The sequence below is a fragment of the Lagenorhynchus albirostris genome, chromosome 8 (genome assembly GCF_949774975.1).
Source record: "Lagenorhynchus albirostris chromosome 8, mLagAlb1.1, whole genome shotgun sequence".
NCBI classification, from domain to species: domain Eukaryota; kingdom Metazoa; phylum Chordata; class Mammalia; order Artiodactyla; family Delphinidae; genus Lagenorhynchus; species Lagenorhynchus albirostris.
The window spans coordinates 8,567,381-8,587,790 of NC_083102.1; the positions used below are offsets into that span (position 1 = coordinate 8,567,381).

Sequence of the window (20,410 nt, forward strand, 5' to 3'; positions counted from 1 at the left end):
ATCTCTTCCTCTCTCTCTATACATCCTATTGGTTTTCACTGGAGAACCCTGACTAATATGGTTGACTTATCATCTATTATATAAATCTATATTGTTTAAATGTACCAATTACTCATCTGTCAGAGAAGTTTCAGTTCTTAAACTCATATGAAGCATAAAGTCAATGCATCCGTATATTAAGTTTGGGACTCCTGAGCTGTGTCCTTTGCTGTTCTTGCATAATTCATTTTTATTCTCCTAGTTTGTAGTAGTGATGTCTGATTTTTTTCTCTTTGATTAGTTCATTTGTACAGTAAATTAAAGCTTTTAAAACATGACCCGGTCCCTACTGGGAGTTTTTAACCTCCATTTTATCCACCTAAGTTTACTAAATTTCATCCTCTCCTTGCAACTTTTAAAAATTATTATACACACACACAATCATGTTATATTCATCTTGCCTGAAAAAGGCAAGGAATATTTTAAAAGGCCCCCATACCTTGTAGAAGCTAGAGTGGGTATGGTATCCTGCTGTGTGATTATAAATTAAAATGTCCCCTTTGCTTCCTAAAGAATAAGTCAAGGCATCATATCACAAAATGTTCCCCCCAGTCTCTTTTTTCTTTCATGTTGGAATATAATGCTTCTATTGATGTGGAAATGCACCAGCATGCAATGAAGTATAATTGAAGGTAGATTTCCACTCAGCTGGCATGATGATAGCACAGCCACTTTGGGAATTGAAATATAATAAAAAGTCAGTTAGGTGACACTACCCAGGAGCAACACACTGTTCACTCAGATGCTTTTTACTTGGCACCATGTGACTCTCACAGCAAGTCTATTTGTGAATTTGGGAGAATAAAATCAGCAATCTGTGTTGTAGGTATATCCAAGGTTATCTCTATTTATATCTGTAGATCTGTATCTGTAGCTCTATGTGCATCTCACTTTTGGCTGTTGCTAAACAAGAGGAGCTGCGCTATCCTAGCACCCATCTAGGCTCCTAAATAAAATGGTCATGGTGCTCCATGAATCAGCCTTCCTCAGGCTCCGTCTCCCCTAAGAATCCAAAGCCAGGTTTTGTTCTCAGAATTCTAAAATGATGCATTTCTGAGTGTTCCTTGAACACTTTGCATATCTAGAAGACCATCAAAAAGGAAAAACTTCTAAAATCAATTTTTAGATACTTTTTTGGTAGAAGTGTATGTAGACTATTTGGAAATAGAGAGATTTGTATCCATGGACTCACTATTAAGAGAGAAAAATAAAATCTGTTTTCCCCTGAGAGCTAGCAACAGTTTTAAGGGAAAATGCTTTTATATATGAATTCATCTAGCTCCCCCTCCCTTCCTCCCTCCCTCCCTTTATTTATCCTGAAAAAAAAAGGTTTAAAATGAGTTATGTATATTTTCAAATAAAAGCTCATAGACCCAACATAAAATGTTCCATTTGTTATGTAAATGCCATTAAGGAAATTAAGTTGAAGCCCATTGTTTAAGGACACACTTTTAAAACACTGATGTTATATATATGCTTCTGTTTAAGTAGGGAAACTAGACTTTTTAAATCGATATAACCTACTCTATGTAATTTCCATTCATAATGTTGTTAAGCATTATACTTTTTAGGAATATCATTTCACCCTCAATTATTTATGCTTGGTGTTTGTTTTGGAAAATCTGGATATTATGGAAAATGTATTAAGAGATTAGTAATGGACTGACAACCTACCAGTTAGAGATAATTAGTTAGCATTATCCAGATTTTATTTCATTCAGATCTCTTTTCTAACTATCTATATATTTACAATAATATTGGGGTCATAATCTATATAAATTTTTGTAAACACTTTTATTTACTGTATTATATTTTCCAATGGTATTAAATGTTTTTGAGAAACATGATTTCTCATAACATAATAGTATTCCACATAAGGATATACTCTTTAAAATCACCTCTTCATTTAAAATATTTACTTGTTTTCAATTACAGTAAAACAAAGTACTTGACAATGTGAAGTAATGCCTAAACATTATTATTATTATTATTATTATTTTTGCGGTACGCAGGCCTCTCACTGTTGTGGCCTCTCCCTTTGCGGAGCACAGGCTCTGGACGCGCAGGCTCAGCGGCCATAGCTCACGGCCAGCCGCTCCGCGGCATGTGGGATCTTCCCGGACCGGGGCACGAACCCGTGTCCCCTGCATCGGCAGGCAGACTCTCAACCACTGCGCCACCAGGGAAGCCCCTACTTATTTTTTGAGTTACAGAAATCTAAGAAATCTAGAAAATTATCTGCAGTTTGAAATCACAGAGCTGAAAATCAATTCTCAATAAATAATTAAAACATAAAAAATAGTATTATAAACGAAACCAGTTTCTCTTATGTGAGGAAAAAGAAATCTCATGATGCAAGTTATCACTGAACTTTGAAATTGGTGTGAATTAATTCTTCCAAATGTTAATATATTAACTACTGTTTCAAACGTTCATAAAATCAAGAGAGGAGATATCCTAATTGCTTAGGATAGACAGTGCCAGGAGTAGTCCCAGGGAAATAAATTTGCTGAGACTGAACTGGGAACTTGCCAGTATCTGCCAGCAAGTTCCCCAGCTACACACAAAGCCAAGAAAATGTCTACTCCTTAGGCTATGCTCTGAATGTGTGCGTCCCCCAAAATTCACACGCTGAAATTTTAATGCCCAGTATGGTATTAGTAGGTGGGGCCTTCGGTAGGTGCTAGGTCATGAGGGTGGAGCCTTCATGAATGGGATTCGTGTTCTTATAAAGAAGACCTCACAGGCTCCCTCACCCCTTCCACCATGTGAGGACACAGCAAGAAGTCTGCAACCAGGAAGAGGACCCTCACCAGAGCTCAAACAGGCTGGCACCCTGATCTCAGGCTTCCGGCCTCCAGAACTCTGAGAAATAAGTGTGTGTATCTGAGCCATGAAGTCTCTGGTATTTGGTTATGGCAGCTTGACTGGACTAAGATAACTTCCCTTAAAGCACCCAAATGGAAGTTTATCAAAGGTTTACAAAGGAAATTGTACTACAAAACAGAAATAAAGAGACCCCGGAAAGATTCCCATTGGAGACAGAAATACAAAGATGATGTTTGCTGAGTACAGGTTTCTGAAGCAGTGTGGATGCTGAGAAGTCATTCTATAATTGAAGCAATGTCTAGATGAACAGAATGAGGAGGTTTGAATAATTCAGCTTAGCAACCAGTTGATTTGGGAGGAAGGCATATTCTGAATGGCTCTTCTAAAAGGCTTTGTTTACGTGGACAGAAATTGATTTTTTTTTCCAATAGGTGAGAAAGGTCGTTAACAAAAATCACTTTCCTTCCACCATATAAATGCTGAACCACATTTTATGACCTTACTGATAGGCGCAGACAAAAATTTTAGAGTATGATTCTAAACATCTGTCTGTAATTTAGTGGCATAAAACTGAGGCAGTTTGCAATAAAAAACTTATTTCAAATGGTAGGCAGGTTTGTGTGTGTGTGTGTGTGTGTGTGTGTGTGTGTGTGTGTGTGTGCGCGTGTGTGCTTTGTTTTCTGTTGTTTGGCGATGTATCAGACAGTAATACACATGGACATTTTTTTACCACTATTACAATATTATAATATTGTTCCTGGAAGATACAGTTAGTTTCCTAATATGGATTCATGGAGTACATACCCTCAGGCAATTAGAACTGTAAAAAATTCCAACTTTTCAAATGAGAAGACCAATCTGTAGGTCAGTGTTTTCCTAATTATGGGTTGCAGCTTGTTTTTAGGTCATGAAATCATTTAGTGGGTCATGGCGATTTTTTTTAATGGAAGAGAAAAAAGTTAGAAAATATCAAAATTATGAGAGCATATGGTGAATTTTATTTCATAAAACTTTGTTTCAGTAGGTATTGAGTATGATATAAAATATTTTCTCACTGTTTTGATCAAAATCATTTGAACTTGGAGGATGTTACGCTAAATGAAATAGACAAAAAAGACAAATACTGTATGACCTCACTTATATGTAGAATCTTAGAAGACTAGAAGTCATATAGAATCAAAGAGTAGAATGGTGGTTGCCAGGGGCTTGTTGAATATTGGTCAAAGAGTACCAACTTTCACAGTCAGGAGGTGAAAAAGTTCTAGGGTAGCTAATGCACAGCATGGTGATTATAGTTAACAATACTGCATAGTATACTTAAATACAAAATAAAATAAGAGAGAGATCTTAAGTGTCCTCACCACACACACAAAAGATAACTATGTGAGGTGATACATGTATTAACTAACTTGTTTGTGGTAAGCCTGTCACAATGTACATGTATATTAAAACATCACATTGTACATCTTTAAAAAAGCCACACTGTACAACCTAAATATATACAGTTTTAATTTGTCAATCACACCTCAATAAAGCTAGAAACAATTTAGGTGTACAAAATCATCTCTAGGTCCACCTTTCCCAGGGTAGTAGATATGAAAGTTAAAATGAAAATTATTCTCAGAGTGAACAGATGTTATCCATTTGACCCTTTCAGCATTTTTTTTTCTTTTTAGCACTTATTCCTAGTTAAAGGTAATGCATAAATATATATTCACCAGTCAGTGACCTCTGTTCTAAATAGAAATAAATGTAGTGGAATGTTTTATGAAAGGTGATGTTGCAACTTGGAAAATACTTTCACAGAGAGATAACCCACTCTGCAAATTCAAGGTTACTCAGAGTTTGACTAATTTTTACAAGTCATAGTCAATAACTAATGAGACTTAAAAATTAATCACAACTTAGAGGGAAAAAATGCGAGAGGGTGAATAATATATTGAATAGTCTCTAACTTATCGAATTTATTTTGAATTCATCACCAAAGAACAATATTTTCCAAGATGGCTTTTCAACCAAATGACTTACCTTCATCCTGGACTACAGAACTTATTATTTAGAAGTAGCACACACGTGTGTGTGTGTGTGAACAACAACATGTTATTAGTGTTTTATTCTTCTAGATTTTCGTTATCTCCTACATTTTTGCAACCAAGCTATTTCAAAAAAGAAGTAAAATAGGACTTTCATTCTTCAGTGCTCATGCTGTTGATAAGAATAGGGTAGATATAGTTTTCAGTGTATAAGACTTTCACCTCCAAGGTAAAGGAAATTGAAGATGATTCAAAGAGATGGAAAGATATCCCATGCTCTTGGACTGGAAGAATATTGTTAAAATGGCCAAACTACCCAAAGAAATCCACAGATATAATGTGATCCCTATCAAATTAACCATGGCATTTTTTTCACAAAACTAGAAGAATAATCCTAAAATTTATTTGGAAACACAAAAGACCCAGAATTGCCAAAGCAATCCTGAGGGAAAAGAAAAAAGCTGGGGGCATAATCCTTCCAGACTTCAGACAATACTACAAAGCTAAAGTAATCAACACAGCATGGTATTGGCATAAAAACAGATATATAGATCAATGAAATAAACCCAAACACCTACAGTCAATTAATCTTTGACATCGGAGGCAAGAATGTACAATGGAGAAAAGACAGTCTCTTCAGCAAGTGGTGTTGGGAAATCTGGACAGCCGCATGTAAATCAATGAAGTTAGACTACTTCCTCCCACCATACACAAAAATAAACTCAAAATGGCTTAAAGACTTAAATATAAGACAAGACACCATAAAACTCCAAGAAGAGAGCATAGGCAAAACATTCTCTGACATAAATCATAGCAATATTTTCTTAGATCAGTCTCCCAAGCCAAAAGAAATAAAAGCAAAAATAAACAAATGGGACCTAATCAAACTTATCAGCTTTTGCACAGCAAAGGAAACCATAAACAAAATGAAAAGACAACCTAGGGACTGGGAGAAAATAACTGCAAATGATGCAACCAACAAGGGCTTAGATTCCAAAATATACAAACAGCTCATACAACTCAATATCAAAAAAACAACCCAATCTAAAAATGGGCAGAAGACCTAAATAGACATTTTTCCAAAGAATACATATAGAGGGCCAATAGGCACATGAAAAGATGCTCAACATTTCTAATTATTAGAGAAATGCAAATCAAAACAACACCAGTCAGAATGGCTGTCATCAAAAAGTCTGCAAACAATGAATGCTGGAGAGGGTGTGGAGAAAATGGAACCCTTCTACACTGTTGGTGGAAATGTAAATTGGTACAGCTACTATGGAAAAGAGTCTTGGAGGTTCCTTAAAAAACTAAAATTTGAAGTACGATATGATCCAGCAATCCCACTTCTGGGCATTTATCTGGAAAAGACAAAAACTCTAATTCCAAAAGATACATGCACCCCAATGTTCATTGCAGCACTATTTACAATAGCTAAGGCATGGAAGCAACCTAAGTGTCCATTGACAGATGAATGGATAAAGAAGATGTGGCACATATATAAAATGGAATATTATTCATTCATAAAAAAGAATGAAATGATGCCATTTTCAGTAACATGGATGAACCTAGAGATGATCATACTAAGTGAAGTAAGTCAGAGAAAAGACAAATATCATATGATATCACTTATATGTGGAATCTAAAAAATAATACAAATGAACTTATTTACCAAACAGAAATAGACTCACAGACATAGAAAATAAAATTATGGTTACCAAAAGGGAAAGGGAGGGGAGGGATAAATTAGGAGTATGGGATTAACAGACACACAATACTACACATAAAATAGTTAAACAGTAAGGATTAACTGTATAGCACAGGGAACTATATCCAATATCTTGTAACAACCTATAATGGGAAAATAATCTAAAAAAGAATCTATATTTGAATCACTTTCTTGTACACCTGAAGCTAACACAGTATTGTAAATCAACTATACTTCAACAGTAAATGAATAGGGTATATATATAATACAGAATGATTTCCCTTTGTTAAACCAAATATTAGTGTGCTCCATGTATGGGAAAAAATGAAAATCTTTGAAACATAAATATTTTCTTTGGACTATATAAGAGTGAGACTATATAAAATTTTGGGTTTCACATCTGTTCTCCTCCATTTGCACAGATTCTTAGCTAAATTGTCAAAAACATCTGAAGTCTACTTTTATCATATTTAAGCAAATCTATTAAGGTAAATTAGTTATTGCATATTGGATTCCTTTGTTCTTTTATATTTTAATAAACACAGTTTAAAACAGATGAGAGTATCTTGGAGTCCTAAATTAGACCAAATTAAATTAGTAAATGTCTATTAATCACTATGTTTAAGATTCTATTCTTTTAATTATAATGGTTCCTGTTATGTGGAAAACCACCAAGAGGTTGGGTTTGCTCAGTGAATGCCAGAAGGGAGGCTTTCATCCTTATATTTTTATGTGTTTAAGCATTAGAAAAGAATCATTAAACATAACAGAATCTAATGGGGAATTTCTCAAATGTGGTCAATATTTGTATGTATATTTGTTTTATGTGTTATTCTGGTCTCTCCAGATAATTTCTATTTGTTCTAAATCTCTCCGGGTGGATTTATACTGGGAAGTAGTGCTAGAATATGGTGATCAATCATTTTGACTCTGGACATTCAGGGAGAAAGCAAAACTAACAACATAAGAAAGAAAAAGTAAACATCTAGGTATTTCACTATAGCTTTTGATTTCTCTAATTCAGAGACATCTGTGACATAATGGTTCCTGTCTTCCTTGAGTCCTTTTCAGTAAGAGTCCACAAAGCCAGGCCATACAGAAGCACACAGCCTACTGTATGAAAAGATACCTATCCTTGAGCAGGAGATATTCTGTGTTCAAGGAGCCACAGTGCTGAATTCAAACATTCCTGGAGCACCTCTTACGTTACAGGTGCTGCTGTATATGTGGGGCATGGCCTCTGCCTTCAAGGAGCTGATAGCATAGAAGAGAAATGAGATGGACCAAATCATACAACATGTTAGCAACTGTGTCAGGTGTGTGCATATGGTGTCACGAGTGAATACGGAATATTTAGAAATCAGAGTCCAGAGTCACACAGTTGAGCCTTCTGTTATGAACTTCCTCTCTTAGTATTTGGTACATCTGCAAGGGGCTCAGGAAACATTCTTTCTCCTTCTGTCTTCCATTTCTAAATAGTTCTTTACTTAAAATAAGTACTTACTTAAAACACCTATTGCAAGAAACATCTAGAGAAATTTGGTGATTTTTTAAAATTATTTATCAGTCCCATATCATACATTATTCTCTTTGTTTATGACATCTCACTTTGCAATCTCAGTTTTCTTTGCACCATCGTAATCAAGGAATATTCCAAGGTCGCCAAGTTTGTTCAAATAACAACAATATTACCTAAGTCTCAGTTTATCACACCACTACCATGTCAAGTTTAAAAATTACTCTGCTTAGCCAGGCCAGTCTGCCCTCAGTCGATACATATCTCCTGTCATTCCTGTTTGTACTCACCCCCCTTTTTTTCTGACACGTTATACAAATTTGGCAAGATCACTTTGAGCTTTTGATTCAAGCAGAATATACCTTTAAAGTCATAATTAAATCAATAGTCTTATTACTAATAGTAAAAGGTATTTGAATGCCCATAAAGTCAAAAGATAAACTACTCTTTCTTATGTTAATCAAATAAACATTCTTTGTTTTTAAACATATAACATTAACTTAGAGGAGTATCCACTGCTCTATTCAAAATGAACTAGCATTTGCAAAAAAAAAAATGGAAGATTTCAGTCCTCTGAGACAGTCTCAACCAACTTTCCTCCTTGCCCACCCTCACCATCTCAGCGAGGTTCTGTTTCCCTCATTCAATCCGCACTCAGCGCAGCTAAGAGAGTACCTCCAAAGTCTGATTCCAAACATAATCATGAGCATGTGACACCAACACAGCAACAACAGAACTTAAGCTGTGGAAATCACGATAGTTTCAGGAGCGAACACTGAATAGATTTCACTGACCTGAGGAAATATCTATCTGGCTCATCTTGGTCTGCGTGATGTTGATGTGAACGCTGACTTTGCTGTCAGTGAGGTCAATCTCCACGTTGCCCAAATTATCCGCAAAATGACTGAAAAGCAGGAGACCATTGGGGTTCCAAGTCCTGAACTGGAAACTAACCGAAAACAGGTCTTGATGAAGCCGTCCAGGCACCTCCAGGTAACTGGTAGCATTGAAAAAGACAGGTACCGTGTAGGGCTCCACGCATGCGAAACTCAAATTTCCCTGGAAAACAGAAGGGCATGCTTTAAGGAAAGTGTAGAATAAAATAAGCATCCATGGAAGACAGTAGACAAAGTGACAGTTTTACAAATTTCAAAGCAGAACTTGAGCCTGTGTGAAATTCTCACGTGCAGCAGTGTGACACGGATGCAGCAGTTGGATACCTCGGCATGTCCTTCCTGCTATAGCTAACAGGGTACGGCAGTTGGCTACCAAGTTGAGGGATTCGTACAAGCACCATCCAGCATGGAATTGAGAGACTGACAGCCGGATGTGATGGGCTGACTATGGAATGGATGTGTCCCTGTGTGGTGGGCTTGGGTGTGGACCACTGGACCTTCTGAAGACAGCAAGGAGCTGCTTTTCCCTCCCACACAACTGATGCTGCATCAGCCAGGGAGGGAATGCCTTTGTCCTCTTCTGGATGGCCTTGGTCAAATGTTTGTTAACATATAAATCTGGTCTCAGTGGGAACTATGATCATTCGGTTGCTATTTATTAAACTATTATGGGGCAAATGCTCTTGGGTTTTATCTCAATACCTAATATATATGAATTAATATTAACTATTTAGCATCAACATGATTGTGATTATCTCAGATTATTTTGTTATTCAACTCAAAAATCTCATTTAAATTCCCATGAAGGACTTCCCTGGTGGTGCAGTGGTTAAGAATCCGCCTGCCAGTGCAGGAGAGACGGGTTCGAGCCCTGGTCTGGGAAGATCCCACATGCTGTGGAGCAACTGAGCCCGTGCACCACAACTACTGAGCCTGCGCTCTAGAGCCTGTGAGCCACAACTACTGAGCCTGTGTGCCACAGCTACTAAAGCCCGTGCGCCTACAGCCTGTGCTCCGCAACAAGAGAAGCCACTGCAATGAGAAGCCCACGCACTGCAATGCAGAGTAGCCCCCGCTCGCCGCAACTAGAGAAAAGCCTGTGTGCAGCAACGAAGACCCAACGCAGCCAAAAATAAAATAAATTTATAAAATAAATTCCCATGAAGTGTGCATATATAACACATTAATGTTTGTGGAAACAGTGACATGAATGTACAAAAGGAAAAGAAAACTTGCAGTAATTAAAACTTCCTCCTTCCCCTTCACACCCCCTCTATTTGGTACAAGGAAATTTGATTTATTATTCAAATACATTGAGTTTTATATTCTAGTATCTAAGTACCTTCCTTTTAAAGATATGAAAATCTACATATTCTTCTATCTTTTTTTTTTTTTTTTCGGTACGCGGGCCTCTCACTGCTGTGGCCCCTCCTGTCGTGGAGCACAGGCTCCGGACGCGCAAGCTCAGCGGCCATGGCTCACGGGCCCAGCCGCTCCGCGGCATGTGGGATCTTCTCGGACCGGGGCATGAACCCGCGTCCCCTGCATCGGCAGACGGACTCTCAACCACTGCGCCACCAGGGAAGACCTTTCCATCTTTTTTTGAACCCACCATATCTTGAGGAATATGATTTGGAGACATTTTCACTTCATTTTTGTTTGTTTAACAACACCGCATATTTGTCCCTAGATGCATAGCTCTGCCACTTTAGTACATTAAGCTAGGCTGTCTCTCTGAATTAATATTCAAATTAAATTTGTGCTGTGACTTCACAGATGATTATTTTTAAATGCTTACTTTTCCCGATGAAAAGAACTGGTTGTGCATAATAACTGAGATGTCATAAAGGACTGCATGCCTGTGCTGTGGGGATTGTCTCCCCGCAAAGTTAAAGGTATTTTCTGAGTAATGGTGCTGACTCTGGATCCACCGTATAATGAGGAAATGGGTGTGTATATGGAGAGGGGTGCAGGATGAGTGCTGAGTCAATTCCACTGAACTATCAGCACCTGACATCTTTGAAAGCAAATTTCCTACGTAAATATTTGCCTTTGTAGAGCTGCTTGCAAATGTCCAGCTTGCCTCTATACTGCCTAAACTTTTAATACATAGGTATATTTTTGTTTCAAAGCCTTTTTTATGTTTGCTCATTCTATTTTAACAAACATAATTATAGATAATTCATGCTTTTCTAAATGTCTTTGTTTTTCAAGTTAAAATAGCATTTATAAGCACAATATATATTTTGTGGTTAAAGCTGGTTTTGGAATGAGTCCCCCGGAGTGCAATTCTCTGTAGTGTGGGTACCTAATTAATACATATGAGGACCAACTGAGAGGTTTGGGCAGAAATAACACTTTACTTCTTAAAGGTATAAATAATGGAAAAGGTATTATGATGATTTGGACTCTGTACCCTTTTATCTTAAGTAACAATTTCTGAGGAAACAAAAGGACTCTGATGCCATTTTATCCAAAACTTAAAATAGCCTATGTATAAATACTGCTCTAGCTAAGAAATAACACAGCTTGGAAAGAGACCATGACCTCAGGGGTCGGATACTGTGAATCCACAATCTATGTTTATTGGAAAGTTATTTTTCCAGTTTAAATATCAGTTTTCATCTACAAAATGTTTATGACAGTATCTCCCTTGTAGTATTGTTCTTAGATTACCATAAATGTAACAGGTCTTGTACAGTGCCTTTTGCCTGTACATGGAGCTATTATTATTTTTCTCTACAGTCAATATATCTTATGAGAAAATTTCACCAAAGTTCAATTTTTAACTATTAGTATAAATTCATCATTATTTTTAAGAAAGATAATTAGTAAAGAAAAATTTTGCATTAAATTATTATTTTATAGTTTCTTATATCCAACCTGAACTCTTGGTTATTCATTCAGCATTTCCATTTGTCCAGTAATTTTATGAAAACCCTAGACTCAAGTTTGGGTTAACAAGACCAGAGTCTTTTAGAGCATAGCACAAATACTCATTATATTATCCACTCCTGCTGGCTCCCAAATATATGGACCTCTGGATTCCCAGGCTCTTCTCAATTACATTTTGGGATTAAAGAAACTCCTGCTCTTGCAGAGCCATAAGGAACTCACATACCAGATTTTTAAGTTGATATCTTGTAGTGATCCTATATGGTGTCGTAGGAACGCAAGTGTGCTAGCATGTTCTTTGATTTCTACTCTCCTTCTTGAAATAGTTCAACCTGGAAACACTCACACCAGAGTCAGAGAAGACCACTGTGAGCTTCTGGGTCACAGATTTCACTATCCAATCTAATCAATCTTTATTTAATTGCATAATATTTGGTATGTTTAGCTTGGACAAGAAGTTTATTTCTTTACATATTTGAGTGAATTAACTTTGGAAACATGGAAGTAAATATAATAAAGTTCCTGGTTTTAAAACTTTTAAAATATTGAATTGCATCATAATCAAGAAATGCAGAGCTATATACGATGTGACATTTGGAAACATGAGGCTGCCGATATAAGGGCTGCTGAAAGGCTGCGATGAGGTATGCCTGTTCCTCTGCCATGGGGAATCCAGAAACACTGGGGCTGAAATTCTGGGCCCCATCTGAATCAAACTTATTGCCTATTTCTGGTTCATTTAACTCAAACACTGGTATCTATTCTCAGAGTAAATTCAATATCTCCGTATCTTCAGGTAACTCTAAAGTTAGTTTTATATGGTTGAACTCACCACAAGCCTGACGATAAATGCTATGATGCTGTTGTTTATTAACAGTCCAGACGCAATAAAATTTCTTTGATTTTTCTATGAACCAATATTTTGGGGGTGAAAAACCTTACCACATTTGAGGGTTCTAGTTTCTTCCTTCTTGCGAGATCAGTTATGTTGATGCCATTGTAGTTAATGTTTTCCATGCAGCCTTTGAAATTCTTTCTACTGCTGGAACTTGGCTTACCGGAGAAAGGTATGCCTCCAAAGGTTATCTTTGGGAAAAAAAAGACGAAATGTCAACATTCATACTGTATTCAACTTAAAAAAAAAAAAACATTTACAATAAATTAGACAAAACTACTATTAGATCCAAGGTCAGTTATCTTTACCTCGACCAATATATACAGACATTTTTTTCTGCCTCCAAAGTCTGTTGCATATTAAATTATGTTGTTATTGAAGTATATGCTAATTGTCATTAATTCTGAAAATTAGACTGTAACTTGAACAAGAAAATAGCAACAACCCCTAGCATTTTAATACACAGAAGACAGTTTATCAATTTTCCTGGGACTGTTTTAAAAGATTGTACACAGCAAATATCTTTCATTAAGTAATATTAAGAATACATTTTTATGCTTATCATTCAAAGACATACTATCAATAAATGCTTCTAGCCATTATGAAATAACCAGCATTAATATATTAAGTTTATAAAACTTCAGCCAAAAGCAAGGAAAATTGTATTCAGCTTATTTAGACATTATAGTCTAATGACCATTAGAGTAAAAAATTCATTGGTCTTATTTGAATGCAGAAAATAGTTCCAAAAGTCTAATTGCAACATTGATTAGGAACATCTTCAGATTTGGGGGCCATGATTTGAGAAGTACAGGTTTAAAGATATTATAGGTCTCCTAGGTCCTAAGGAATAAGGTCAATGCTCCTTGCTGTGATTCTTAAGCAATCATTGCCTATAAAAAGAGAGTATATATTTTTCTACATATTTTTGATCCAATTATAGTACTAAATATCAATTTCATATAATACAAAATTATACTTAATTATGTATTGCCAATGACATTTACTGCTAACAAAGAATTAGTAGTGAATGAATCTATTAATCATAGCTGTAATATCAAGATATATAAACCAGATATATTTCTCTTAATTATTATTAAATTACCAATTTTTCTTACAAAGTTTTGAAAATGAAAGACATATTTCAATGTCAAGACTTCATATTTTATATATAAAGCAGAGATCTTTGGGTTTTAGAAGACACAAATTATGCTTCTGTTATTTATGTTTCGGCATTTTATTTTTACTTTTTAATTTTAAAAAAATTTAAATTTTTAAAATTATTTTTTAACCATTTTTAAATTTTTAATGTACAATGTTGTTAGTTTCAGGTGTATAGCAAAGTGATTTAGTTATACACATATATATATTCTTTCTCAGATTCTTTTTCATTATTATTACAAGATATAGAATATAGTTCCCTGTGCTCTACAGTAGGTCCTTGTTGTTTATCTATTTTATATATAGTAGTGTGTATATGCATTTTAAACGCTTAACTGGTTTTAGGGACAAAGCACAAATTAATGATGGTTTATGAGACAGTATAAAAAACCAAAAAACCTCACTTAAAATAAAATTAAATGTATTAATACCGGTTAGCTGTATATATATCATTTACCTTAGATTTTAAACATGGGAAGAAAAGAGAAAAACTAAGAATGCATAAAAAATAATAAGGAAACTACAAAATGAATAATAGAGTATTCTAAAATAGATTAGGAAAATATTTTCAAGTGGCACTGAACTGAACTTATTAGGTGCTATATACATGTAATTAATAACAAAGGTAAGAATTAATGATACTTTAATGGAGTGTTGTATTTCCCATTTAAAATTCATTTTATCAATTTTATCAATTTCTGCTCCAGTAATAAAATCTTCCAGCCTTAATGACATGCAGCATCACATTTTGAATAATATTACTAAATGCTATTTTAAAGTATTGTTTTATTCCTTCTCTGGGTGCGTAGTTTCTTTACGGGGGGACTCTCATTTTCCTTCCAGATGATGATTCATACACTCCTTACGGTTTCTCTGTTTTCAACAACCTTTGGCTCATGTCCTACCTTATAGAAGGTACCCGGGTGAAGCACCACAGGCTCAATTTACCAGATTCCTTACAATTAAGAGATGTGGGTTCAAATCCCAATTCCTAATGTAACTCATCATTTGCTATTAGGTGCTCACTACTTGTTTCTTGTTATGTATTCTCATCAATAAAAGGAAACACGTTGTGATATTGTAATCATTCTCATGGTAAAAAAAAAAAACTGTTGCAGTTGTTAGATTAATAATCTGATACTGCTATGACTCACACAATTGCCTTATGAATGGCACTGCCATTCAATGACAATGTTGACTCTAAAAAAGAATTGCACTGACCTTTTTTTGTTAGCTACCAAGAGTTTCCAAAGGGTGGCAGAGACTGCTAGATACCTCTGAGTGTCCTTTCTCCCACCTTCTTTAAGAAAAAAACGATTGCTTTTCAGCTAGGCACAGGCTCCCCAGACAATACATGGCATTTACCAACCTCTTTGAACAAGTATTGGTCTCATGAGATTTAAGTGGAAGGGTTGTGTGTGACTCCAAGAACTATAATTAAAGGGATGGGGGGGCACAGTCTTCTTCACTCCCTTCCTTTGCACTGTCTGGAATACAAAATGGAACGTGAGTGACTATCCTGGAGTGATTTGCAGAGGGGATGGAGTAGCAGCAGGATAAAAGTAGACTGTGGTCTTGATGACCATGATGCTGCCATTTGAGCCCAGGGCTACCTGCCTGTAGGCTCCTTTTATGTGAAAGGAATAAACATGTATCTGTTATGTTCAGTCTTATTAATTATAACTGATATATGTGGTGATTTCTATTACTTCCTGTTGTCTCCTCACATAACCCTATGAGCAATGTGCTATTATATTCACTTTATAGAAAGGGAATGTGATTTCACCACTGTCACACAACCAGTTAGGGGCAAAAAGGGATTCAAACCCAGGACTATGGCTCCAATTTGAGCTCATGCCATTGATTCTCTACAAAATCTCAACCGGTTTCTAAAATCCTAGCCCAGTTCTGCAGTGGGCAAGGGGGAGGCACTCTTCTACTTTCCAAGCAGAGCTGTATGGCAAAGGCAAGGGCATAACATCCAAAGTGGGTGTATCTTGGCATTTGGATAAAGAAGGGAGAGAAGCCAGGACAAACACCAGTCTGCTGTCCTGCCCTGTGTTGTCACTGGCTGGAGGAGGAAGAATGAAGTGAACTGCCTCTGTACACCCTTGCACGCTTCTCAGGTCACCATGTAGCTGCAGCTTGACTGCAATGGTGACTTGCTCACTTTTAACAGGCTACAGAGAGGTCAGTGAAATGAATGGTTAAGGCTTCTCCCCCACAGAAATGCCCAAATTGAGTTATGTCAAAGGAACAAACTTGTCTTCTATTGCTTCTTTTATGATGTATCAATATATCCCCGGGAATGAGGCTAGGTATTATTTAATTAACCACTGGCAGCAGTGTGATGCATCCTGCCAATACTGGCTCATGAGAACTGATTGTTAGAGTCATTGTTAAAAATTAAATTATATAAGCTTTAAATTCAATACATTAAACAAAAAATTAATAACTACTCAGAACTCATGTCTACATTTTCCTATCGTGTATGCTCTTGAGGTTATTTATGTTTATTTTGTCTACAGGATGGAAATATTGAATAATGGTGTAGTATAATAAATATTTTTGGTCTTTGTTCCCAGTTCCTGGCACAGAGCTCCTAAAATCCTTACAATTTCCTGAGTAACAGGTGTGTCTTTTGTTAGTCATAATGAACCCTTTCGTGCAAGGAGATGTGTGCAAAAACACTGAGAGACCGATTCTACTATAGTCCCTAATTTTCTTTAAACAAATAAGCCAAGAGAATCCCTTTATCTTCAGGTAAACATGTTGAGATATAAAGGTAGGCCCAACCATTTTCATTGCAGCTTTTGCCAATAACTGCAGGATCTGAGGAAAGTAATCAGGTAGTAGCTCTACGAAGAGAAATATGTTGCGTCTCTCCTGATTCTTTCTAGTAAATTAAAATTTTTTTCCTGTGTCTCTCTAACAAATAAGTCTCAGGCATTTTAGTCTACAGGTGAGGTTCTCAAACATGGTATTCTATCTAGAGGGGCTTCGAAGTGTCGATGAAACTGCTGACCCCATAGAAAGCATTGTGTGTGCCTGAATATTCATAGATTTCATCAAAAACTCAAAGGGTCTATAACCCCAAATTTTTAATTCTGTTTTTGAAAATTGGAATTGTGTTTGCCCATTACTAATGTTCCAGGATTTCTCACCTCTTCTATGATACTTCAAAGTTTATTAATGGAGAATGAATAATTCATCTTTAAATTCTCTCCTACAGTAGGAGATAAGCCACATAAGTCAAGATTCATATTAATTTACAGAAGACAGAAATTTTAGGGATTTTCACATTCTTTCCCTTTCAACCATCATTTTTACTTTAAAGAGATATTTGGAGGAGTAATTATTTCCTGATAACCTTAGATTTATTTTAATGTTAATAAGGTCTCTATATCAAAGTTTATTATGGCATATTCTATTCTAAATTTCTATTTAGAAACATATATAATGTATTTATATTACAGAAAATTTAGAAACTATTTAAACATATAAAGAAAATAACAGTTGTAAATCCTGACTTTTTCACTTACTATGTTATGGTAAAGCACATTCTATGTTCTGAAAGATTTATGTACGGATATCAGTAACATACATATATGTATATGTATATCTCTGCAGTTTCAAAACTGGGGGCCAAGGCACATGGAGATGGCACAGCAAACTCATAGGGGTGCCCCAGTGATGAACATCTTCTTACAAAACTTTTATCCCTATTTATGATTAACATTTTTGATGGACATTTTAAGGTTGAACTGCTCTCCAAATAATTAAAAAACTTGATACGCCTACCAGTATATTATGAGAATATATATTTTTTAATGGCAACAATATGATCATTGATTATTTTTTAATCTTTGATCATTTGGAAGGTAAAAAAATATTTTTATTTATGGACAATCTCTTTAAAATATTCTGTATTTTTATTTCTTTTATGACAATGATATCTGAGAAAACAGAACTTGTCAATGACTTAACATATACCAGAACTCAGGATTTCTTATTCAATATTTTGTAATAAATATTAGACAATCCTATGTACATAATATACTGTACATCATCAAGAACAGGTGATTTATGTCATAATTAACTACCAAAGAAAAGATTACAACTTAAATTTATTGTGGTTTCGTTAAATGGCCATGATAACATGATAAATGGTCCTTCTCTTTAAATATATCAGTATGTTATTTTGGTACCAAGTTTTTAAACATGTTTTAAGAACTCATTATGAATAATTTAGAAATAAATAAAACGACATATTAACAAATTAGGTTGTCAAGTTGTAAGTTAAGTTTTCTTTGGAGGATAAAATGAAAATGGTATAGGAAGGTATATGATTAACAATAATACAACAAGACAGTAGGAAACTGAGGCAGCCACTTGATGCGTTACAACTTACACATCCTCAAATTTACCTCATAGTCCAAATCCAGGTAGTCGAACTCCCCATTGGTGCGGAAGTGCTGTGTGCTTCTGTCCAGGGTGAGGTTGATGCTCCGGCCCTGGCGCTCAATGACCACAGAGTGCCAGTGGTGATCATCCAGCAGACTTCCTGTCCTCACGGACGTGTGGCCATATATGGGGCCAAGCTGGTTGCTTCCTGAGTGGAAAAGAAACAAGGCAAAGCCATCACAACTCTATGTCGAAGTAGACCTTTCATCTACAACACCAAGGGCTGACGTTTCTCTAAAGCTCTGTCTATTGAAGTTAACATGGGAAAACCAACATGTAACTACACTTAAAAACAGTTGTATGTTCAAACTACATAAAAGCTATTAAAGACGGAAAAAAATCTGCTCCCTTAAAAAACATGAGCTTTTTTTTTTTTTTTTCCAATTACTGTGCCATGAATTCTGCTAAATTTGGTAGATTCTTTATAAAGTCAGTGCCCCATGGGCTCTGGGGCCACAGCGCCTGGATTCTGATGCTGGTTCCACCATTGGCTTGCTGCATGATCCTGGCCAAGGTGACAGTTCTCTGGGCCTCTCTTTCCTCACATGTAAAAAGGGAAGAATAATAGTACCTGCTTTACAAGGTTGCTGTAAGGATTAAATTAATTAGTACAAGCAAAGAACTTACACACTTCTTGACATATAGTGAACATTCATTAAATGTTACCTGTTCATTTTTTTATTATTATTGTTCTTGTTATTATTTTTGGTCAAGAAAACACGGCATGACAATTTTCAGTTTTTTTTTTTTTTGATTCCAAAAGCCATAATCAGTATAATATTTAACGTCATGGAAAGTTTACCCAAGTTATACGTTAAAATAAAAAACTGCAAAATTATATATGCAGCATTAATCCAGTTTTGAAATAAGATCTCCACAGCAACAAGACTATAAATAAGAGTGGAAGGTTGTGAGAATCTGAAATGCTTACTAAAGTCATCTCTGGATGCTGTTTACATATTTTTTTACCATTTTTTTTTTTGTCTAATCAAGCATTGCTTTTGATGGTCAGGCAAAGCTAAATGCTATAAAAATACAATATTGCTTCAGAATAAAGAGCATAATAGAAATCAGAGAAACACACAATTGACTGAAGAATTAAATTATTTTCATTTTTTCACATTTAGGATGCTAATATGCCTATACCTGACATTTTCTATGGATTTCCTAGATGAAATTTCTTTCCTTTTGGTGATGAAATCAAATGTTGCCCTGTGATTGTGATTATGATTGTGTATGTACATTGGCGGTGGGACAGGGAGAAAGAAAAGAAAGAATAAATTTAAGTGAAAGACTACATTCAGTTTCATTACTTTAAATATTTAGACTAGAAGGCTAAGCAGCAACTCACGTGCCTGATATTTAGGTAACAGCATTAAAGAGTGACAGTGGATATTTGAGTGGATGTGTTTCCATCGCTGTCATAAATTCTAGTCAATAAAACTCTACACAAACTGCTTTCCAATAATGACATGGTAATGGTAATGGTAATGGTAATGGTAATGGTCTTTTTAGTGAGGCCATATGATCAGTTCTTGTTTCAGAACACTAATGTCACACTCTTACAAGCCCCAGCGGCTTTTAAAGGCTATTCTGTACATTTCACTTTTTTAAAAAAAACAGGAGAAAGGTTTGAAAAAATAAACGTCTTTGGATATGATCCAATTGCTCTGAGTATGTGTGTGTGTGTGTGTGCATGTGCGTGTGTGTATGTGTGTGTTAGCCTGCATGTTTTTAAAAAGCACTTATTTTTGGTTTTCTGGTTTCTTTTCCCCCATCCCTCTTTCTTAGCTTCTACTGAACCTTTTTTTCAAAAACTATTTAGGGATATGTTTCTCCCAGGTAATGCATGAATACATGTTTAATATTACAAATAGAGAATATTATAAAGAATTAATATGTAAAACATTAATCACTCATTTCCATCACTAAAGATAGCATGGTCTATTTCCTTCCAGACATTTTTCATTTATA

General features: G+C 35.6%; 1 protein-coding gene across 1 annotated transcript in view; it reads right to left on the reverse strand.

Moving 5' to 3' along the window:
- The window catches only part of CNTNAP2 (contactin associated protein 2), a 1,428,051-nt gene that overhangs the window by 1,116,251 nt on the left and 291,390 nt on the right, over positions 1-20,410 (reverse strand). The window contains exons 6-8 of the mRNA XM_060157549.1: positions 18,400-18,584; positions 12,859-13,002; positions 8,920-9,184 (exon numbers count right to left, since the gene is read on the reverse strand). Of these exons, the coding sequence (XP_060013532.1) occupies positions 8,920-9,184; positions 12,859-13,002; positions 18,400-18,584 (594 nt within the window). The remainder of the gene's footprint in view (positions 1-8,919; positions 9,185-12,858; positions 13,003-18,399; positions 18,585-20,410) is intronic.